At 42.0% G+C, this 24,267-nt stretch overlaps 1 protein-coding gene and 1 long non-coding RNA gene across 3 annotated transcripts in view; one reads left to right on the forward strand and one right to left on the reverse strand.

Annotated features, from left to right (window-relative positions):
* LOC132649830 (uncharacterized) overlaps positions 1–21,271 on the reverse strand; it is a 29,146-nt gene extending 7,875 nt beyond the window's left edge. The window contains exons 1-3 of one of the 2 annotated variants that reach the window (XR_009588336.1): positions 20,715–21,251; positions 20,450–20,614; positions 19,487–19,953 (exon numbers count right to left, since the gene is read on the reverse strand). This is a non-coding gene — a long non-coding RNA (uncharacterized LOC132649830). Of the gene's footprint in view, positions 1–19,486; positions 19,954–20,449; positions 20,615–20,714 lie in introns of those variants that run through there. The other variant, XR_009588335.1, reaches the window with a different exon arrangement.
* On the forward strand, positions 21,269–23,412 carry Tmsb4x (thymosin beta 4 X-linked). Its single transcript, XM_021664404.2, has 3 exons — positions 21,269–21,425; positions 22,466–22,580; positions 22,970–23,412. Exons 2-3 carry the CDS (start codon positions 22,481–22,483, stop codon positions 23,002–23,004), a joined length of 135 nt encoding a protein of 44 aa, XP_021520079.1. The 5' UTR covers positions 21,269–21,425; positions 22,466–22,480; the 3' UTR covers positions 23,005–23,412.
* The last annotated feature ends 855 nt before the right edge of the window (positions 23,413–24,267 follow it).

Consider the following 24,267-nt stretch of genomic DNA (forward strand, 5'->3'; position numbering starts at 1 on the left):
AAAACTTACTTGCTTTTCTTCTTATTATCAGAAGCAAGTAGGTCAATTGTGTCTAGGGCAGTACAGAACATCAACAATCGTGGGTACTGTAATGTTGAATCCATGAAGCTCAGCATATGGGCAAGAATCCCATGTATTTGACTATTGGGCTGTGGTTCAAAGCAAGCAAAGTACAGACTAAGAGGAGTTCAAGAGAAATTGTCATGAAATAGGTGTGAATAGATAGATTTCTGTGTAGTGGAGACTGCCTAGCGGTCCATAAGCAAATGTGTAGAATGCCCATGAGTCTAGATTTGTGAAAGGCTAACATTGGCTTCTTCATGTAGTCCAAAGGTCCTCTGACATTATGCAAAGCAGCATTGTCTCCAAGTTAATTCCACAGCATGATGCAAATACTGTTAAGTGAAAAATATTCCTTAAAAACACCCTTAAAAATAGAAGTACTGTACAATCTATATATACCACTCCAGGTTTTTTATTTAAAGGACACTTAAATAAGCAAATCTCAAAGATGCTCAAATATCCATGTTTATTGCTGCCCTGTCCACAATAGCCAAAATATGGAATCAGCTAGTATGCCTGTCAACAGAGGACTGACCAAGGAAAAGGAGGTACATATATACAATGGAGTTATACCATCATAAACAAAAATAAAATAATTTCATTTATAAGAAAATGAATGGATGCAGGGCTGCCTTGCCAGGCCACTGAGGAAGAGGATGCACTCAGTCCTGACGTGACTTGATGTGCTGGGATGGGTTGGTGGGGGGCTCTTCTTTTCTGAAAGGTAGAGGAAGTGAGAGGGGAGGGAGCAAGGCAGTGTGTAACTGGGAGGAGAGGAGGGAGGGGCTACTATTGGGATGGAAAGTGAACAAATAAATTAACTAATTAACAAAAAAATGAATGAAGATCATCACGTTAAGAAAAGTAAGCCAAATTCAGAAAGACGAATACAATGCATTTTCTCTAATTTTTGAAATGTTTGCATATTTACTGGGCCACATATATGTTTAAAGTAGAAAGGAGAAATGTGTGGAGAAAGGAAAGGGCTTAACGGGAGAGAGAGGAAAGCGGTAGAGAATAATGGGGCAGAAGCATGATTCTCTTTCATATGTAGAATGTGTGTGTGTGAAAAAACAAAAAGCTACCCCTCTTTTTCAGGGACAGGCTTTGGGAGACACTTGGTTACTTGATTGTCACATAGCTTTAATATGCACTGTGACCCCCTCACCCCAAAGAGTTGGATTGTACAGCTTCACTAAATATTTATCTGTAGATTTTTAGATAACAGGTTTTGTTTTTTTGTTTTTGTTTTTATAATTTTGCTTGCAAGGTATGTATTGAAACCAAGGATTTTTCCTCCAAAATGCTGATTTAAAGACCTGATGGACAACTCCTTAGCCTGGTAAACCCTTAAAAATGTCCCGAAGTGTATGGTGATGGTCACTATTCTGCCATGGATGTGTGTGTTTTTAACACACAAAAAAAGAATTTTAAATAATAATAATAATAATAAACCACTGGCCACATTCCTTGAGCTGGTCCATATGCTTCTTGAAGTACTAGTTTTCCACAGGGACATTATCCCAAAGGGACAGGTGACAACAAGGTGGATTATACTTCAGAAGTCAAAAACAATGAAAGATTAACCATGGTGACGTCCTTAGCCACAGATAAGATAAATTCAACACTTGATACAAACTGAAAATAGACTTAATACTTCCTTCCATGGACTAGTTTAACTGTTGCTGGGACTTCAGAAAGTCTCTGGTGACTTATTACTGAATAGTCTACTTTCAAAGACATTGAATCTGGTGGGAATAACTAAAGCAATTAGTTACTGATCTTGAAAAAAAATTCCACCTTCTAAACAGCAAACCTAATCCAATCCAAGTTGGATACTCTGGAGATATTATTTACATTGAAAAACAACATGAGATATGCATATGTACATACCAAATATTCACATGCTCAAGTGTCTACCTGTAGATGGAGATGGCCATCAAGAACTTCCTAGTAAGGATAAATGAAAGGAATAATATTTAAAAGAATGAAATAAGAGGAGCTAGAAAGATGGCTCAGTGGTTAGGAGCCCTTGCTGCTCTTGAAGAGGACCACAGTTCCATTCCAAGCATGTATATGGCAGTTCCAGTAAATCCTATGCCCTCTGTGGGCACCAAGTACATAAGTAGCGCACAGGCATACATGCAGGTAGAACACTCATGCACAATAAAACTAAATAACAATAATAATAAAAAATAATAATAGTTAAAGAATGAAAGAAGAACGTGGGCTAGCAATAGTCTCTGCTTCTACACAAATGGTTTGGTTATGTGTGCACATGTATGTTAATGAGTATGCATATGTATGCATGTGTACCTGTGGGCACATGAACGTGGAGGCCAGTTGTAGAAGTAGACAAGCTCGGGGACATAAGTATTGACAGGTTCGCTTGGAGGTGTTGGTGAGTCTTTGTCACTATGGCACTGCTGACATTTTGGGTGACATTCTTCTCTGGTTGGGGATTTAGAGGAGCTGTCCTGTGCACTTTAGGATTTCCCACGGCATTTGAGTATTGATGCTGCACTCCAGTAGGGTCCTCCCATTTGCAGCTTGTATACAATACCCACAAGGAAAACATTTACTAAATTTGTAGCGTGGAAGTCTGTATCTGATGGCTACATTTTATAAGATTTTCCTCCTTTTTCCTTAAGACTTGAAAAAACAAGAGAGCTATGCGTCTCCACCATAGTGGCTAAAAAGGGGAGAGAAAAAAAGTTGCTGGTGGTGGCATGTGGATGCATCTGGAGAATTTCTACTATTCTGGATCGGCCTTGGTGGCTGCTGTGTTCACATTCAGTCAGGGGAGCCCATTTGTCCTCACAGGAATGGTCACCCCACATGAACTGAGAACTGCCTATAGAACTGAGACTCAGGACTCGATCAAGGGCATTCTCAAGTATGAACCAAAGACAAGGTACACTAGCATCGGATCAAAGCATTTCCCTCTCATGGATATGTCATTTGCTATATTGGAAGGGGCTCAATTTGCCTACAGAGGCTACGGTCAAATATGAAGCAACTGCATAAAATATTCAAGCTTTATGTATCAGAGGAGACCTTGCCACTCTCACGAATCGATACCAGTTATTGCCATTAGATGGCAGTAAAAGTCCGCCTAGAGCTCTGGCTTCGGGCTAGCCAGGCGCTCAGGGTGTGGCATGTTCCTTGTTGATTCTGAAACTTGGCCCCTCACCTGCCTAAGAAACCTGGTTAAAAGCCAAATTCCCAGTGAATCAGAGAGCACTCCTGAACAGGGCGCTGTTCGGAAACCTCGCCCTACACGGTTAGATAAGCAGTATTTGTGGAATCAATTCAGACCTTAACAAGTAAACTCAAGTGCAGATTTTCGATTGGCTCCCGGTGATGTCACTCGCTTGTGTCTGGGAGAACTGGTTTTTTTTCTCTAAGTGTGGAGAGTCTTTGTTCTCTACAACACCCACCTGGAACCCTGCGGCTTCTCTGTGAAGCTAGGGCCTTCAAGGTAACTGAATACCTACTGTGCTTTGCGCCGGCACACTCAGAACCCCTAAGAAATGGAAGCAAAAAGCAAGGGGTAGGCGAATGAACTGTGCAGTAATGGGTCTCGCTTTGGCTCCTTTGGACTCAGTCCCAGAGCAAAGCCAGGTTCTGCCGAGCTTTAAGCTACTCACTAGATACCAGTTGGGCCCCTGGGTTGTAGAGGCTAGCTAGGTTCTGAGCTGGCTGGAGTTCTGAGAAGGCCCAGAGTGGTTCCAGACAGTCTGCATTGGCTCCTGGGTTCATTAAATCCACTCACCCACTAACCACTGTAGATTTCATACACCTCGGGCACATTTAAAATAATATGCAAACCTTAACAAGGCAGTGTTAGGCAAGGGCTAGAAGAATAGAAACCTGATTGCTATACATTCTGAAGCAAAATCGGTTTCTCCTTTGTCCCTCACCCCTCACCCTCAAACTGCCACTATTAACATTGTTCCCAAAAGGTCAGCTTGATATTTGCTTTGTCCCTTTTTGAAAGAAGCACTTGTGTCTGATTGTCTTCAGAGCCCTGCAGGTTGTCTAAGAGGAAGTCGGGTAGTGTTCCCTTTAAACCTCCACAGCCGAGGGTGGAGAATTCATGGCTTTCACGCACTGCTGTATCTTCACCCTCCATTTAAGACAGGTCAGCAGTGACCCAGGAGGGGGCCCGGTCAAGTGCCATTTCCCCTTCACCACTCACAGTGTGGTGGCTGCAGTTGAACACACTGCTAAGTCCACAGTTGTGGGAAGTTAGACTACCTGTAGGTAGCCTTCAGAGGTAGCCAGTGTTGGAAGCCTGGGGAATGGCTGTAATGGTGTAGTAGAGAGAGCCCAAAGCTACCTGAGGGTACACTTCGCTGGTAGCACTGGCTGGCCACCCACTCAGTCTCTGGCTGACCTTTTCAATATGACTTGTCACTGCTTCAGAGCGTCAGTTTGTTCAACTGTACTATCAAGGAAGAATAAGAGAAAAAAAATTCCTGGAGGCTTTTCTTGGGCTAAACCTGTGGTGTGCTGAGAAATGCTCAGTAACTAACTTGTGGTGTGGGGAGAAGCCATTTGGTCGTGCTTGCCAGTTTCCCTGAGTCTCAGCTCATGTGCCCCCTCCTGGAAGGACAGTCTCTTTCTTTGCTGTCTTCCTTGGCCCCCATACCTGGCTTTTAGCACTTATCCTATGATTGTGATTCTTTGAATACATTTCCGTCTTTCCCCTAATAATCCCTAAGGATAAAATGAATACCTTTGCCTGTCTTTTTTTTTTTTTAATCTCTTTCCACCCCCACACTTCCTTCTTCTCAAACTCACAGCAAAATTACTAGATTTGGAATGTCTGCTTATGGGAATAAATGAAGGGGTGGGTGGAAGCTGACATTAGCAACAGCAATGCAGTAAGGCAGTGCCTCAGGTGCCTACCTCTTCATGCAGCAGAGCAATAAAGTGTCTCTTTTTGGAAGCATAAGGAGCTATCCAGCTCCTCCTGCAAAGCATTCTGGGATCTGCAGGGAAAACTGGCTGTTAGAAACAGTCCTCCCTTCGGAGACCTCTGTTAGCATTTTTTTCAGAAACGAAGAAGGTGATCTAGGAGTCCCAGTGGCCACAGACTCTATTGCAGGCATCTTTGTTTCAGGAAAGCTCTAAACTGGATTTGGGCCTTCAGACCAGTTGCTTACTTATTCACTTTTCTCATTTATCAAATGTGACAAAGCCTGTCCTTGGCTTACTTCTAAGAGTTATGGAAAAGGAATAATAGATGCTTGAGCAGGCTTTTGAGTCCAGTCACATAATACATGGCCAGCAGATGTTCCCACGTGCTAAGAGGAGGCAGGGCCACTGGGAAAGTTCACATTCTCATGGGAAGTGAAAGTGAGTCACTTTGCTGTTTCTGTCATGTGACAGCTGTGGGACACAGTCAACTCATTTGAGCTTCTGCTTCCTGCTGATAGGGTGACAGGCCAGGCCTGGTGGCTTATACCTGTAAAGTCTTTCCATTGGGAGGCTGGTGCCTGCCTGAATTATAAATTGAGACCCTGTCAAATAAAACAAAACAACCAAAAGGGGGAGTGATAAGAGGTTTTATTTAGTAACTGCTTCCAATGACTCACCCTGTTCTAGCAGCACAACTCCCCACTTAACCCCAGAATTCCAAGATGGTAGTGACAACTCGATTTGTGTCACATGGCACTTCTAGCCTTTTTGCAACTTTGCTGTGTGCCATAAGTGTGTATTACATCTTTTGGAGATTTTTTTGTGAATTACATTTTCAATTTATTTTTCCTTTTATTACTGGACCTACATACTCTCCCCTGAGAATGTCTCCTTATGTAGCCTAAATTATCCTTGAACATGTAATACTCTTTCCTATCTCATCCTCACAAGGACTACAACTATAGGCAAGCACCACTACGCCCAGGGAGGGTTATATACTTCCATTCTTTGAACCCATTTTCAGTAAGTTCTCTATCTGATGTACATTTGTGATTATTCCTTAGTCCATATTACATTTCTTTATGAATGTCTTTTTCAGAAGTATTTGATTTTGAATTTGTCAATATTTTCTGTTATGGGGTGTGATTTCAGTGACACATTTAAAAAATACTCGATTGACGTGGTATTATATGCCTGTGTGGCAGGGAGATCACAAGTTCCAGGATAGTCTAGGCTAAATAGAGCTACTGTGTGTCAAAAGCAAATAAATGATAGTACTCCCATCCCCCCAGTAAAGACAGAACTATTTGTCTATTGTGTGATCACAAAGATTGTCTCTATGTTTACTTCTATAAATCTTGTGATTTTCATGTTTATGTCTGCAATGCTTCTGATTTTGTTTAATTCTCTTTATTCTTAAAAACGTTATACAGGTAAACAATGAAATATCACATTAAGCTTATTTCCCTCTCCAAATTTCGCCCTGCCTCCCATCCCTCTCAGTTGCCCTCTTCTTAACGTCATTTTTCAAATATCTTACAAAATCCAGTTCATGTTGCCCATAAGTATGGGTCTGTGGCATTCACTAGAGCATGGGAAATCCTACTTGTGGCCACATCCTAAAAATGAATGAGTCTCCCTCCCCCAGTAACTATCCACTGCTAATAACTACTTAGTAAGAAGAAGGGCCTGGGGATCATGTATTCCATATCTGACAGAATTTTGTCTGGCTTGATCTTGTTCAGGTCTTGTGCAGGTAACCACAACTGCTGTGAATTCATGAGAACACTAGCCATGTCATGCCCCGAAGGCAGTGTTTCACAGCACTCCTCCCCATCTTCTGGCCCTTACATTCTTTCTGCCTCCTCTTCCTTCATGTTCAATGCTGAAATTTATTTTTTATATTGTATGGGATGTAAATTTAGTTTATGAATATTTATATGTCTTGGATTTTCTGAAAAATTATTAAACTAATACATAATATGACTTTTGGGGGGTAGGCTGGAGAGATGGCTCATAGGTTAAGAGCACTGGCTGTTCTTCCAAAGGTCCTGAGTTCAATTCCCAGCAACCACATGGTGGCTCATAACCATCTATAATAAGATCTGGTGTCTTCTGGCCTTCAGGCATACATGCAGGTAGAATACTATAGAAGTAATAAATAAATCTTTAAAAATAATTTTAAAAAGATAACAAGATAGTGTCAGCCTAATGTTGTACCAAGCCTAAAGCCCTCCTAAGCTTGAGCAGAATGAACATATGTAATATAGCCTAGCAGTATGATTCCAGACTTCTATATCAACACTCATGCCATATGGCGGTTTGGTAAACATTTGTGAACTTGAAAGGAGGCTAATGCAGCCCTGGACTAGAGAACAATGTGGGAATGGACACATGTGGAGGAATTTGGAGGAAGGAACTCTAACCCCCCACCCCCGGCTGAAGTGTTGCTTACTTGGAGGAAGTAGAAGTGTTTGCAAATAGGACTGGCTGCAACCAGTGGCACCAGAAGTTCTTCTATGTCATGTTTCTGGGTGCAAGAAGTGCTGGCAAGTTCAGAAGCAGGAGTGCCTTAGACACAGGTCATGGGTGCAGCCAGAGGGGTCAGTGTGGAGCAGATCTAGTTATAGTAAAAGGCACTTGGAGTCAGTTGTTAGAAAAGCCTCCCGGGTGGGTGAAGGAAGCTAGAGGAGTACAGACCTCTCCTGGGTGGGTGAAGGAAGCTAGAGGAGTACAAACATGGAAATGACACATGGGAACACACTGGAGATAAATGAAAATGAGTTTAGCCTCTACTCTGTATATAGCAGATGAGGGAGGAAAAAACATTTATCATACATTCTGATGGCTTGCGTTCTTGCTTGGAAGGACATTAAGCCTGTCTGAGGATGACATGTAGGCTATGTCTTTCACACAGTAATGGCAGTGCCAATCTTCAGGAAGTAAAACGTCTCTGGGGAAAAAAAAAAACAACAAAGAAACAACAAAACAAAACCAAACAAAAGACACAAAAAATAAAACAAAATAACCCATGAGTGTGTGTGTGTGTGTGTGTGCGCGCGCGCGCGCGCGCGCGAGCGTGCACACACACACACACATGCACAGCACCAACTGAAGTTTCCTTTAAAGAACAAGATGTTACTAGCCATAAACTCAGCAATTTCTTAATTTGGTTTTACCCCCCAAATATCCCCTTTTGATTTTAAGAAGCATTGTAAGTTCTCTGCTTCTGTTCCTAGCATAAAATTATATCACATAGTAACAATAACAATGGGAAATGCTGATGGAAACAAACAGTGCAATTAAGAAAAACAAAATCAGAAAGAAAATTAACTTTGCAAATAGCTCCAAGATACATCTCTCAAACTAGATAGGAGAAAACAGTGTAGCACATCATAAGTCCAGCAGCCAGGGTTCAAGTCCCACCTCCTACTTACCAACATGTCCATGATTTTAAGCATGTAGATAGCATGGGCAATCTCAGTCATTATGCCATCTGCTTCTGAATGTATGACAAGAGATGCTTTGATTAGCCTCTAGCATACAATAAGCAGACTGTAATATCACTTATTACCCTATTCTCCAGGCTTACTATATTGACCTTGAATGACAGTTACATTCAGCAACATCTCTACATAAAGCTATAACATTATATATACACATTATATATATATATAACATTATATATATATGTATAACATTATATATATGTATAACATTATATATATGTATAACATTATATATATATATATGTATAACATTATATATATATAGCCGATGTTGCTATTCCCTAAAGACACAAACCAGTGCTAAGATCTGGCCTACCATTGAGGAGATGCAACCCAAGTAGGAGGAGGAAAACAAATCAAGAACAAATGGCAACAACCGGTATAGCAATCATCATAGAAGACTTTCCAGGGTATTGGAGTCCGAGGACTGCCCCATGGTTTTCAATGTTTATTGAACACACACAAAATAGATGTATTTTGTTTCCTGTTTTTAAACCTCAATCAAATTGGCCTTAAGAGTACATGAGGAAAGAAAGCAAGTTGCCCAGTTAGCACCTGCCTGGCATGCAGTGGGCTCTTGAGGATGCTTTGCTGCATGAGACCATTCCGAAGCACTTCAAGGCTAAGACTATGCTTCATGCTTGGAACCCACCGGCTTCCTTTCATCCTCCACACCATCGAGCTGTACAAGGCAGGGAAGCAGAAGGAACCAGGAAGTATGGATCAGAGGTGGGTAAGGGGAGATGGTACCATTGCCCTGGGGCCTCGCTTTTACTCCAGCCTTCTTCCCTCCTCCAACCACACAAGTCCTTCCCTGTAGCACTCTTCTTCAGCACCCCATTGGCACTCACTCAGCAGGAGGCCTAAAAGAAGTCTGTGGAAACTTCCTTCTACATAAACGGCTGGCGGAGAGGGCTGGCTGAGAGATGATGAAACCAAAGAAACCACAGCCCCTAGCCTGCAGGGGCACCCGCTCAGAAGCCTTCTGCTAAGTTTGAGACCTATTTCCGGCCTCACTGTTGGCCCAGAGACCTTGTACAAATCACTTATCATGTGGCTCATTTCTTCACTCATAGGTGAGGTGCTGGCTGCCTTAGTAACACCCTTCGATGGATTTCTGTGCGGTGGGGCAAGGATGAGTTAACAAAAAGAAAGTAATGCGAAATTAGCCAAGCCAAGCACTTGGATGAATGTGCTTATTTGTAGTGGTGCAGCCTGGCCACCTGTGCTTCCGTCAAGAAAGCCCTCACAGAGTATTCAAACCCATAGACACACATGAGGTGATCCGGGGGAACAGCTTCCCCACCTTGATGAAAATAGGAAACTGCTCACCAAAATGTAATGTTCTGCTCCACTTTACAGGAAGCCATCTAAGGAGTAGCTGCTGAAATTAGGATTGTCTTAATGGTGTCTAGATGGTTAAATAGCAGGTGCCAAAGTCCGTTCTAGAACAGAGTCTGTGCCCAAGGGTTCATTTACTTTGGGATTGGTCAGAGCAATAGATATGACAAGAACTGTCTACCTGCCTTTTAAGAACACAAGTTCCTTTGCTTGCAAATAAGCAGGAAGTCCCCCTCCTTGGGTTGGGCCTCTGGGTGGTGCTTTTCACTTCCTTCCAAAGGTGTTTTCTTACTAAACCCCAAGCACCAGGGTTACATTCTGTTACTTTCACAGGCCTACCCAACTGCTCTTGGGTGGGTTTTGTAGAATATTTCTTGATCAGGAAAAATGAATTATATTTGTTAAATGCACAAAAGGTAAAGATGAAATGTAAGAATAGTATTTTAGACCAACATAAAAGTAGTACTACGTGTTTCTGGTACAAATGTTAAGTTTTATAAGTGGAATCTCCACTCCCCCTTTCCTTGAAGCAAACTGTTAATAGTTCTTGAAATTCTCTTGGGGTAGCCATTGAAGGGTATTCAGTAAGCATAGATGCTTTGTGCCAAGCTTGCCAAGCTTGACCACCTGAGTTTGCAACCCCAATATTTACGTGGTAAAAATGGAGAACTGTCTCCTAGGAGTAATTGTTTCTGACTTCCAGATGTGGTACATGTACTCGATACCTGGATACAGTACCTGTATTCATGTGTGTCTGTGTCCATGTCCATTAGTGCCCTCAGTGTGTGTGTGGGGGGGGGTGGGAGTAAGTAGTAATACTCATTGTCTTCATCATAGGAATGTCTCCATTTGTGGAAGCTAGAGGTTGGTGGTTGAGGATTGCTTTCTCAGTTGCTCTCTACTTTATTCATACAGTCAGGGTCTCTCGCTGAACCTAGAGCTTCCTTCCTGGCTACACTGGCTATCCAGCAAGCTTCCTGTGTCCACCCCCAGATAGATATCAGGACAATTGGAAAGCCCTGGCTTCTACCAGTTTTCCAAATAGATCCTAGTCCTTCAAAGCATGAGTTGCCAAACTACTGAACTTATTCTTCCTAGCAGAGTAGAGAGGAAATTGCAAGTTGTGTCTCCCCAGCTAAACTGGTATGGAAAAACTCTGAATATACAAACACTGCAAGTGGGAATGAAGATAGAGCATCTTCCAATCGCCTCCTCCTCTTCCTTCTTTGTATTGCTGAAGTAAATGGATGAACCTAGGGCTTTGCGCCATGCTGTGCTGGGAAGCACTCTACCTCTGAGCTATATATTCAGACCCTGCGGTCTACTTTTAAGACAAACGAGATCATTTTGTGCCCAGCAAACAGGTTGTTGATCCAGCTGTTGCTTTTAGTCTCTTCTAACAAGGTCCTCAACAGCCCCATTACTTTAGTATTTCTTTATGGAAAAAAAAATGCCTCATGAGAGTTATTGTCATGGGTGTACTTTATAAACAAATATTTTCAGAGTGATTTTTGCCATATTTCTCCTTTGAAGATTTTCCCTTTTGGAGAATCCTGGGGTAATGTCAGCTTGTAGCAGGGTTCCTTGTAAAATGCTATCGTGGAGGTGCATTCACTTTCACACATAATCTTTTAGGAATTGGTGCACCATGTGGGAAATAGAGATATTAAAATTGCATATCTTGGGGCTGGAGAGATGGATCACTGGTGTTAAGAGCACTTGTTGTTCTTGGCAGAAGACCCAGGGTCTGTTCCCAGCACACACACGCTCACAATTATCCTTAACTCCAGTTCCAGAGGATCTGACACACTTTTCTGACCTGCTCAGGCACCAGGCACCTATGGGGCACACAAACATACATGTAGGCAAAATACCCAGACTCATAGAATAAAAAAAGAGAGAGAGAGAGATAAATATTTATAAAAAATAAAAGAGCATGTCTCAAACTATTGTAGCTTTCTGGTGGGAAAATTCAGCAGACAATGCCTTCATCAAGTGATCAATGTTATTTTGTCACTCTGATCCTGATACTATACACCAAGAAGGTCACAGCATCCATCATGAAGTATTCCTGCCCTCAAAGAAAACACACAAATTTAATCATGAGGAAACATCTATTAAACATAAATCAAAAGAAATTCCACATAACAGCTATGCTATTGAAAAAAACATTGTCATGGAAAACTGAGAGGCCAAAGAAGTTCTATACTAAAACACATCAACAGGATATGGCACTTAAATGTTTTCATGATCCTGTATTGGAATCCGGACCAGGCAAAAATTGTTAGAAGGACATTTTCAGACAAAATTTGAATATATCTGTAGATATTCAAATGCTGAGTAGATAGCAGTATTGTAGCACAGATAATTTCCTGTCACACATAATTGTACTAGTAGCTTTGCTGTGGAATGCCTTTATTGTTAGTAAACACACACCTAGGGACGATGGGAAGTGGGGTGGTAAAAGGTTTTGTATTCACAATTTATTCTCAAATGGTTTTAAAAACAATACTCACGTAGGTAGATAAAGTGACTGGAGTAAAATATGAAAATATTAAGACTTGGAGGTCTTAGGTGAAGAATATACAGTCATTTATTGTTTTTGAAGATTTTTGTAAGTTTGAAACTATTCCAAATTATTCTCTCCATAGTCTGGTAATTCCAGTCATGGTTTGCATTATAAACAAATAACAAACCAGGCTTAATTACCAAAGGAATCCAAACAAGTAAAGATGCACAAACTAAAGGCAAGGGGAAAAAAACAAGGAGCAAAGGTGGCTCAGTGGGTAAAGAGACTTCCCACCAAGCCTGATGACTGGAATTTGATCCCTGGGACCCAAGTGATAGAAGGAGAGGACTGACTGTGCAAGTTTTCCTCTGACCTCCCCATATGCACTGGTATAGGTATGTGCACATGCACAAAATCAATGGAATACTACTAATAATAATAATAATAATAAGGAAAAGTAAGAGTTCTCTCTTGACACAGAGTACTCTTTACCTATTTTCACGACCTATATCTCTTTTCTGGCAGTTTTAGTGTTTTTGTGCATAAGAATAAAAATTCGACGTATTTTCTTTAACTTCTCCTTACTAGAAAGCATAAATCTCTTTCATCCAACTGATTTATATCCAGTACCCAGTACGTACCTCATAAGTATATTTATCCAACTCAATCCCCTATGGTCATTCCTCTCTCTGAAAGTAGAAACCAGAGAAACCTATATCCTGAAGGTCTTTTTGTGGTTGCACCTTTTTAAATAATCTTCTGTGGTTATTGTTGCTTTAGGAAATTGTATGTATACACATTTTTGTATGTAATATTATCTAACAATGAACCATTCTGAAGTAAACAGTTGTCATTAAGTACACTTGCTATACTGGACAATCACTACCTCTACCTAGTTCTAAACCATTTTTATTGCTCCCAACGTAATCCTTGTATCCATTATAAGGACACCCCCCCCCATTCCTTTCAACCATTAGTTCCTGGAAACTACTGCTACACTTTTTGTTTCTGGATTTATCTACTCTGGATGCTTAATATAAATGGAATCATACAATATATGGTCTTTGTAACTAACTTTTTCACACTGCATAACATTTTCAAGGTTCTTCTCTGTTGTAGTATGGTTCAGTACTGTATCCTTTTTGGTAACACTGGAATTTAAACCCCAGCCTTGCTATGATAATAAACTACATCACCAGCCCTTCATTTATTTGCGACAGAGTCTCACTATATAGCTCACACTGGCCCCTTGAACTCAGTATGTAAACAAGGCTGACTTCCAAATTGAGACCCTCCTATCTTTACCTCCTGTCACCATGCCTGGCATTAGATGGCAATTCAGTACTTAACACTTGAAGACTAAGATTAATTGTAAACCTTTAGTTAAACCTATTGGCTAATGTGAGATTCAGGAATTGTTGTGTCTGTTGATTTCAGTTGCTCATATCATTTTACCAGTTCAGATCATGTGAACCTGGCTCTAAATTGCACATTCTGGCAAGAAACTTAAGTGGCTTTTCCCTGGTACATTCCTTTACTATAGGTAGGATCCATAGTTCTAATTCCTACTTTTTATGCAAAGTCAAATGCCATGCTGAACTACTGTAAGGTAGGATACCTCCCATGGGAAGTACAGGCACTAGAGAAAATCAGAGATAGGAATCCAGATGCTAAGAAAGGCTTGCTCTCTCACTAGCCATACATGGCAGTGAATCAATGTCTGCAAATGGGTAAACTGTGAGCTGCAGGTCACCTTTAGACAGGAAAAAAATAACACAGCAGAAAGGAAGAGACCTTGTATGTGCATACTATCCAAACCCTAGGGACAAGTAATGACTGCTCTAGGTCACCAGCTTCAAGGGTAATGAGGCTAAATTGAAGCTTTGAATAGAGGGGAGAGGCCGAGGCATCCTGTGCATGCAGTTTGGCTGTTACAATAGCTGAGAATGGCTGAGTAGGCCCCCAAGCCATTGAAATCTGACAATCTCAGTTGCAAAGTAGGATAACACAGTCCAAGAACCTCTGCAAAGAACCCCTGGAAGTCATGTAGAGAAGTTCCTTTCTCATAGACATCAAAAAACCAGGATTTCCTGGAGTGGTGTGTGGTGTATGTGTGTGTTTGTACATATTCATGCACACATGTTGGAGGATATACACAAATGGGATTCAGCCCTAGGTTAGCAAGGCTGGATCTCAACTGGACAGGAAAATAAATAGGTGAGAAAGATGAAGAATTCCACTGGTGGTGGCATTGGTAGCACCAGCTCTACTGAAGAACCCAGTCCATACTTCTCCCACATTCCTCCCATGGAGGCTGGAAGTGTGTAAGGATTCAAACACTGTAGCTTCTGAAGTTGTGACAGCCAAGTCAATGTGTGCTTGGACTTCATTGTGCTTAATTTAAGAAACCCATTTTTTTTCTTGTGCTTTCAAATGTGTTTTCTTCTACTTTCCTAAATAATCCTTTCCCAAATTACCACTATGTGTTGAAGTGAACCAGCAAGAACAGAATGTTTCTTCAGCTGGGCAGCACAGGTCAGGATGGCCAGGTCACTAAAAGCAAAAGAAGGGGCAGATGAGCACATGGGCCCATCCTAGATACAGGAGAGCCTGGCAGTGGCACTGGAGATACACAAAAATCTGTAACCTGAAAGAGTAAGATTGACTTCATAATGTAAGAGACTCTGTGAAAAAGGAACATTTGGGACCTCTGGGGGAAAGCATGAAAAATTTTAAGGTAGTGTCAGTACTGTACTATGCATCCGGCCTTCCTGAGTACAGGGTACAATCCAAGACACAGGCCACAGACCCAGAAACCTAGCCCCAAACAAGCTAATGCTTTAGTCAGCATTCCTTTCAAATATCAACCAGCTGTCTACTGCTTGAACTTGATTTCCTCATCATAGAGCCATTAACTACCTTCTGTTAGTAATATGGAAATTATATTTCGTGTGTGTGTATGTGTGTGTGCATGTGTAAATGTGTGCTGCTTTAGACACTGTCTACTTCATTGTTTGGTTTGATTGTCTTGGTTACTGATTTGTTTGTTTGGTCAGGGTCTCTCACTGGCCTGAAACTATGGTAGGTTGGCTGGCTAGTGCACCCCAGTGATCTGCCTGCCTCTACCTCCCCAATTCAGATTTTACATATGAACACCACCAGACCTGGCTTTTTATGTGGGCTTTGGGAATTGAACTCAGGTCTTTATGTTTGCAAACAAACAAACAAAAAACAAAACAAAAAAAATTGCTGAATGCATCAGCCCTGGGATATATATTTCATAGAAAAGGTTTGACAGGATTGATGATGAAGGTTAGTGGTAGAGTGCTGCCTAGCATGTGGAAGGCCCAGGGTTGGAATCACAACACCACAAGGAAAAACAAAGCAAAACAACAAGACAAAACGAAATTTCAACACCCATAGTTGAGCGTGACCTTTAATGTATGATATTCTTGTGTCCATTCCAAGGCTGGAATCATGAGTATATGACACCACTGTCAGCTTATAGAATCTATAATGTAATTATTTGAATATTTAAATTCCATGTATGTCCGTGAACCACATATGTGTCTGGTACTCACACAACCACAAGCCAGTGTCAGATCTCCTGGGACTGGAGTTATAGATAATTGTGAGTTACCATGTTGCTGCTGGGAATCAAACCCAGGTCATCAGGAAGAGAATCCAGTGCTCTTGACCACCAAGCCATTGCTTCAACCCAAGTACACACACACACACACACACACACACACATATATTATTAATTATTATTATTTATTACAATTTATTCACTTTGTATCCAGGCTGTGGCCCCCTCCCTCATCTCCTCCCAATCTCACCCTCCCTCCCTCTTTCCCAGCTATGCCCCTCCCCTAATCCACTGATAGGGGAGGTCCTCCTCCCATTCTGTCTGACACTAGCCTATCAGGTCTCATTAGGACTGACAGTATTGTCTTCTTCTGTGGCCTGGCAAGGCTGCACCCCCAGGTGCATGAGTTCATGGCAGAAACAGCCCCTGCTCTCCTTACTAGGGACCCCACTTAGAAACTGAGTCTATGAGCTATATATATCTGAGCAGGTATGATCCTTGATTGGGGTATTAGTCTCTGCAGGGCCCAGTGGTTTTTGTTTTTGTTTTTTGTTTTTTGTTTTTTTTTTGGGGGGGTGCTCTGTTGGTCTCCTTTTGGAGCTCCTGTCCCCTCCAGGCTTTTCTATTTTCCCATTCTTTCACAAAATTCCATTCATTCTACCCAAAGTTTGGCTATGAGTCTCAGCCTCTGCTTTGATACCTCAATAAGTGGAGTCTTTCAGAGGCCTTCTGGTAGGCTCCTGTCCTGTTCCCTGTCTCCCCTGCTTACAATGTCTCTCAAGTTTGCTCTTCTGAATGAGAATTGATCATCTTACCCAGGGTCCTCCTTCTTCCTTAGCTTCTTTAGCTGTACATATTTTAGTATGTTTATCCTATATTATATGTCTAATATCCATTTATGAGTGAGTATATACCATGTGTGTCTTTCTGCTTCTAGGATACCTCACTCAGGATGATCTTTTCTAGTTCCCATCATCTGCCATCAAATTTCATGATTTCCTTATTTGTAATAGCTGAGTAGAATTCCATTGTGTAAATGTACCACAATTTCGGTATCCAGTCCAAGTAGCTATATCTTAGAGGGGTTATTTTGACTTTTGTTTTGGGGTGCCTAGGACTTGTCACATCGTAAGAATGTGCCCTAAGAATAAGCTATTCCTGAGTCCTATACAAAAGCCTTAAGCATGTTGTGTTGAAGGATTTGTAGAGATAAGATATAGCTTTATTTCTAGCTATTATTTCTATTCTAGCTTTATTTCTATTTATTGTCTACAAAACTAGTCTGAAGACCTTAGTACGCTAGACAAATGTAGCATTTAAATGAAACCATTTCTAATTCTGTTCTGAATACTGACCACATCACTGGGTTTGCTCTGTATGTAATCTTTGTCTCGTAGGTTACTGAATTTCTCCCTTATCTACAAAGTGAGGGAAATAACCAGCCTCCTCAGCAGGTCTTCTGGGGTACTGCAGGGAGAGTTCCCAGGATAAAGCAGATACTCAGAAAATGCTGGCTTCTTACTGCTGCTCCCCTTAAGGCCATGCTCGCACCCATTATTATTCTTCAGCCTGGTTCATACCTGTCTCTCAACAACATTTCCTGCCACTGTCCTGTCTTTCCTCCTAAGCAAGTCCCTTGTCCTCTGCAAGACTCGAATATTCTCCAGTTTTGAACAGACTCTCTGAGTTACTTGGAGGCTGAATAATCAACCACTTGGAGGGGATGTTGTCGAAGCAAACTCAAGCTGCAGAAAGAAGCAGGCTCAGAAATTCCGTCAGCTCACTAAGGAGGATCAGGCAATCAGCAATGCTGCACATACAGCAGGCCTTCTCGGTGGTTGCCAGTTTTCCTCCACTCGTTTTTTTCTCACACTGGTAGGGGATTCCTTTGTTCCATCTTACTGGAGCCACAATGTGGAGCTGCCATGAGTGAGAATGCTGTAGAATACTGGAGAAAGAAAGGTCTTTTTCAGCGAACCTAGTGTTAGAAGTGGACTCCAAGGGAGAACATAGACTTACAACTATATGTTTGATTTAAGAAAACTTGCTTAAGTTCTGTGAACCTCCAGGGTGTTGTTGTTGTTGAAATACAAGGAATTAAATCCTATTCTACAAATAAAGGTTTCAGAGAGGTACAAAATCTGACTAGGATTAGATTTTGAAGATCCCTTCCCTCCTTTGTCCTTTCTTCTCTCTGTCACCAAGGGACCCTGCTGTTCAAGGGGATTGAGATTCTCATGGGTACAAAAGGGTGGGGGAGTCAGCCATAAGGGAGAGATTGAAACAAGGGTGGCAATTGTAGGAATCCCATGGGAGTGTGGGCTGAAGGCAGGTGGGGCAGATCATAGGAGGCCCTGAACCTAGACAAAGAGAGTGGGGTTTGAGCCTTGCTGGAGCCCCTGTTGTTAGGCTTCTCCTTTTTTCCCTTCTGACTAGTGCTCTGGCCAGAACTGAAAAAAAAAAAAAAGTTCAAAAATCATAAAACTTGTTTTCAAGAGCTCAGACTTCCTACACTGAAAACCAAAAGAAAACAGTGTCTGCTCATATCACTTCCTGGTTCCGTGGGGGCATGAGCTCTTGAACGGGGGCATTTTGTTGGCACATTTCTCACAGGGTGCAAAGGCCTGTGAGCTGTTAGAAGCAAGGCAGTTGTGAGGCAGGCTCTTTGTTTGCCTTTTACTGGAAGGCCCCAGGGTCAGAGTGCACCCTGTAGCTGAAGTGACCAGGGTCTTTGAAAGCAATCTTTTTGGCCTCTCTACTTATTTGTCTTTGTTCCTTTAATTGGAACTGAAAACCACCTCAGTGGTTACTGTGCCCAGCGTATGCTAATCTATTTACAAATTTAAACATCATTATTGGAATCATTGGTTGAAGAGTTGACTTCCTGTACTGAGAATCAACTGAACATCGTGATCATGGTTTACTGAGCAAATACTATCTTCTAGGTATCAAGGAACACAAGGCTTTATAACTCAGGCTAACCTCAGACTCACTATGGATCACCTTGCATTACTGATCCTCTTGCTTCTACCTCCTGAGGGCTGGGATTTCAGGAATGTCATACAATGCCTGTTTTGTGTCATGCTAGAGCTTGAACCCAGGGCTTCATGCATTCTAGGCAAGTGCTCTGCTAACTGAGCTATGTACCCAGCCTTTTTAGTTTTTATTTTTTGCTATATATTTATTTGCTTATTTATTTTGTTTATTTGCTAAAACAACAAAATACCCTATTGATACTTTATTAGAAAAATAGTATATTTGTATATTAATTATCTAGAAATAAAATACATAAATTTTCATTAAAAGAAAAGTAATACCAAGTCTCTTGGAGTTTTTGTTAATGGCAAACACTAAAACATTTATTTACTTTTTCCTTTCTTCTCAACTTTTCATTTTAAATAAGAACAGGACAAGGTACTTGCCATTCCTTGTAAAGTTTGGTCCCAAAAATTTGATCTTCCCACAACTCCTACTGCTACTTATTGTCATTCATCCACTTTACAGACAAGAGTTAAGAAAGAGTGATTGACACGAGAAGCCCAACACTTTTAAGACGATTCCTTTTATTTGCATTTCACTTTATCTATCTCACCTTTTCCTTGCTATTTTTCTGTCGGTGGGCAACACAAGCCCATTTACAGAGGACTCAGTTCCCACAGCAAGTTGTTTCCCTCTGTAAGAACCCACCTGCTCTTCTTCTGTCTTCCTGTCCTCAGCTAAGAAGGCTGCCTGCTACCCTGTTACCAAAATAGGAAACTCCAGGTGTTCATTGCTCTTCCGTCTCCTCTGACTTTTGTAAGGGCTAACCTTTCCTAAGGCAAAGAGGCATTCCTTTTCCTTATGGAGATATGGAAAGGAAAGGAAGACTATTCTTTTTTTGACAACAACTGAGTGAGGGGAACTGGAATCAAGCAACCCACAGAAATGGTGTCGGTATAATTGCAGCTGTCAGCAGAAGAAGCCAGGAATGCACCCTGCAAGATTCTTTTCTGTGTTACAACAATGCCGTGAATTCCCTGCAAGTGAACATGGGTAGGGAGGGGAGGTGTTACCAGAGAGGTGACATCTGATGCATGCTCAAACAGGTCCAGGGCCCCATTCAAAGGGCAGAAAGGCAGTCACCCAAGTGGAGCATTAACTGGGGAACCAGACGGGTCACCTGCTCCTGTCTACCCCCATCTTCTTCCTCCTCAGTAAAAGGGAAGTAGACGAAGAAACGGGGAAGTCCAAGCTGCTCCAGCAGTGACATTGTAGGGTCTCTAAAACATTTGACTCATTCCCAGAGAGGCAAAACCTCTGTCATAAAAAAAAAATGCTTTGCAAAGGGTTTCTGGAAACATCCCTCCAGGGCACAGAAAAAGAGAAGGGATATTTTGTAGTTCCCTGTGTCTCAGAAATTATCTCAATGATGCCTTTTTATAATCTATGTAGAGCTCCTATCACCTGCCACTAGCAGGCACAAGCGTGGGACCTGTAATTACTTTTTAGTAGCAAGTAGTCTCTGGTACTTACAGACTCAGGTGCCATTTTGAAACCAGCACGTCTCTACCAAAGTCGTCCACATGCATCGTAGAAAGCCTTCCCCTCCAAAGCTAGTTTGCGCTTCTGTTTCCACCTTGAGAAAGTAGAGCTCATGGAATGTGATCTTCGGAAATCCTTGGCTCTTGTTAGCAGTCTCTTTTAAATGATGAAAATAAGAAAAAGGAAATTAACTTCCTTGTTGTCGGTCAATAGCAGAAGTTGAATTTGACTTATTTTTAAGGGGGAGGCTGTGTACCTTACAAAACTCCCAATTACCTTACACCCAGCAAATACTACTTATTTGACTTGAGTGTTCACGAAAATTAATAGCAAATAAAGTAGAGGCGGCAACGCTGAAACTTTTCTTTAAAAAAAAAATCACTCAAGTATTTTTAATCGCCCTCTCAAATCAAGGGAGAAGACAAGCGAGGGAGACAACGAGGGCCGAGTCGGGGCAAATGCAGTCCACCGTTCTGAAAGCTGAGTCATAGGAATCAGACCCCAGCAGCCCTTGTATGACAGACACCGCACCCTATCTTGGGGGCACTGGCTGCAGACAAAGCCGGTTTCGAAGTAAAAGAATGCCTGTCCCCCAGGTGCCATTCAGGCCCGTCAGTTATCACGCATTGAACCGTAAGAACAGGCTTGGGCGGCTGTTGCAAAAGTTCATAAATAATAAAATAAAATGGACGTCATTTTGAAGGCGTTATTCCTTTTCTAGTTTCTCCTCCGATGTAGTTAGAGGGCCCTGGTAGATTAGGATGTGGGGGATGGGGTGGGGGTGGGGGTCCGACAGGCCTCCGTACGCCCTTCCGGAGAAGAGGCGCGAAGGAGTTAAACGGTACTGCGAGTGACATCACCTCATTTACATAGGAGCGCGCATATAGCGGCGCTCGCCTCGCCCCTCCCGACAATCGGCGGCGGTTTCTGAGCAGATCGGACTCTCCTCGTCGGCGCACCTCACTCGGTGAGCCCCCAGGGCCCCTTTCTTCTGTCCTCCACACCTCTGTCCGGCGTAGGCACTTGCCCCTCATCCTTAAAGTCCAAGGGTATTTCAAGGCAAGGTTGTTTCGGAGAATTTGAGGGATGTTAAACTCTTCCAGATTCTGAGTAATGGGAAGGGGAACTTAATTTTTTTTAAAGAAAACCCCACAAATTCGAGCGTTTTACTGCGCAGCTTTGAGGGGAACCGTCTTCTCTCCTTGACCCTCAACTCCAAAAGTATTTTCCCTTGCCTCAGAGGCTGTAATTAACTAGAAAAGGAAAGATCCTTTGTTCTAAGGCTCTGTATTCCCCTTAAATGCCCGTTGGCTTCGAGGGCTGTTATCTGTGGCAGCTTTAACCTAACAGGATTGTAGCGAGAAAATTAAGAAGTCCTTGGAAAGGAATGTATGCAAACGCGGTTGAGTGTCTCCTGCATGCAGATCAAGATGGATTTGCGAGAAGTGGAGAGGCAGCTTTGTGTGCAGCGGCTGCATTGTTGGGCTAGAGGGAGGAGAGGAAGCGAGTAGGGCGGTGGTCCGCAGCTGCCAGAGTCAGCTACCGCCTTTGTGAGGAGAAAACTGGACCGCCTGGCATCTTTTGGGGAGCAAGCCCTTCTAGAAAATGTAGATGGGTTTTGCGACCTTGGCTCTATTTTAAGAGTTTTTACTCGACTCCCCTTTCCCCCACCTTAAGCTGGAAGTGGCTTCAATCTATCCCGATTTAAATTTTTCAACACCGCAATATTAACCTCTCTCAATGATGAATTTCATTATACGGAAATAACTTTGAAAGCCACCTTCGCTTTTTGATTCTTCACATTGGAAATACTAAGGAAGATTTTTTTTTCCCCCCGTATAGAAGGAAGGTCTTTAGCTGGGAATGGAAGAGGAAAAGGACGGGGAGGGGAGTGGTAGGATTTCAGGCTTGGATCTGAGATGGGGGAGTGGGGGGATTGTTTCGGAACTGGGAGAAGCGAGGGTGGGTGGCTCTTTCTTAGCCTTGGACTTGGCTTTGTACCTGCAGCTCCTTCCAGCAACCATGTCTGACAAACCCGATATGGCTGAGATCGAGAAATTCGATAAGTCGAAACTGAAGAAGACAGAAACGCAAGAGAAAAATCCTCTGCCTTCAAAAGAAAGTAAGCTGTTCGCCCCCACCCATTTTAAGAACAGGCTGGGCGGGAGCAGAGAGGGAGCTGAGGCGGGTAGGAGGAAGGGAGGGGAAACAGGGAGATGGGGGGGGGGTGCAGGGGAGGAGCTGACAGTTTGATGATGAATGTGACCTGCAAAGGTTAATTAAAAACTGTTTTGCAGTCAACAAATGCTGGGCTTTAGTGATTTAATAATTTAATATTTAGTATGCCATATTATGCAAACACATTTACTGGATAACTACTTTTATTTAATGTCTTTCTCACCATGGCTACTTATGCATCTTTCTAGAATTTCTATGATATGAAAAAATTTTTTAAATGAAAATATTGTCATTTTATAGAGTGCTCTAAGCCTCTTTTTTTTTTCTTCACAGCGATTGAACAGGAGAAGCAAGCTGGCGAATCGTAATGAGGCGAGCGCCGCCAATATGCACTGTACATTCCACAAGCATTGCCTTCTTATTTTACTTCTTTTAGCTGTTTAACTTTGTAAGATGCAAAGAGGTTGGATCAAGTTTAAATGACTGTGCTGCCCCTTTCACATCAAAGAATCAGAACTACTGACCAGGAAGGCCTCCCCTGCCTCTCCCACCCATTTGCTGGTCTGGCTAGCAGAGAGGGAAAAGAACTTGCATGTTGGTGAAGGAAAAAGCGGGGTGGGAGATGGTGAAATATAGTAAAATTCAAGATGGCCCAAGGTGTCCTGCAGGATGTAAAATGCAGTTTAATCAGAGTGCCATTTTTTTTTTGTTCAAATGATTTTAATTATTGGAATGCACAATTTTTTTAATATGCAAATAAAAAGTTTTAAAACCTGCCTGGTGTGTCTGTTTGGTATCTGGAAGGAGTAGTTGAATGGGCAATAAAACCTTTGTGAAAGTGCCTGCCTTTTGGTCACTGGGACACAGAAGGGACAAACACAAACTGCCTTGACATCACAGCACTGGTTTAGTCCAGGTATGTAAAATACCTTGTCTATAGCAAATAATTGAGAGGTCGTCTTAAACAGATTGTGAGTTCCTAATGGGCTACATGAAATGTTTAATGAAAATATTTGCAATCGGTGTAGCCACCACTGTTGGCTGAAGCGGGTGGGGGATGGCCAGCCTGGCAAACTTACATATAGTTTGAGCCTTTTATGGGTTTTGGTAAATCAACATTGAATTTATTGGATATCACTCAAGAAAATAAAAGGTCCCCGGTTCAAAATGAACTCAGCCAGTTACGTAGTATTAAACAAGTAGAATTTAGGACAATCCTGTGAGGTAAAAATAAAGCTACATTAGTATTTGCTTTAGAAAGGGATTTGGAATTTTTCCTCATCTAATGACCGGTTTGAAAATCAAGCTCAATATTTAAAATCATCTTTATAAAAGCAAATGCGTTTACCATTAAAGAATGATTTCAACTTAGTGACATCCTAATAAGGAATGCTTGGACTTGGAGGACAAATGCAGGACAGATGAAATCTGGGCCAAATTTAAAACCAGCAGATAACCATCTGCTGACCCAAAGGTCTTGTCTTGATTCCTCTCTAATCTTCAATCATCTGAGCTGCATATTTTAATTGATGGGTACAAGCAAAGCCCTTGTTTTGGCCAGGCCACAACATGTAGAAAGAGAGGCAAAATGAGCTGTCAAATTTTAACAGTAAAATGAAGGTGCTGGAAGC

This window comes from Meriones unguiculatus, chromosome X, assembly GCF_030254825.1.
Source record: "Meriones unguiculatus strain TT.TT164.6M chromosome X, Bangor_MerUng_6.1, whole genome shotgun sequence".
Classification (NCBI taxonomy): domain Eukaryota; kingdom Metazoa; phylum Chordata; class Mammalia; order Rodentia; family Muridae; genus Meriones; species Meriones unguiculatus.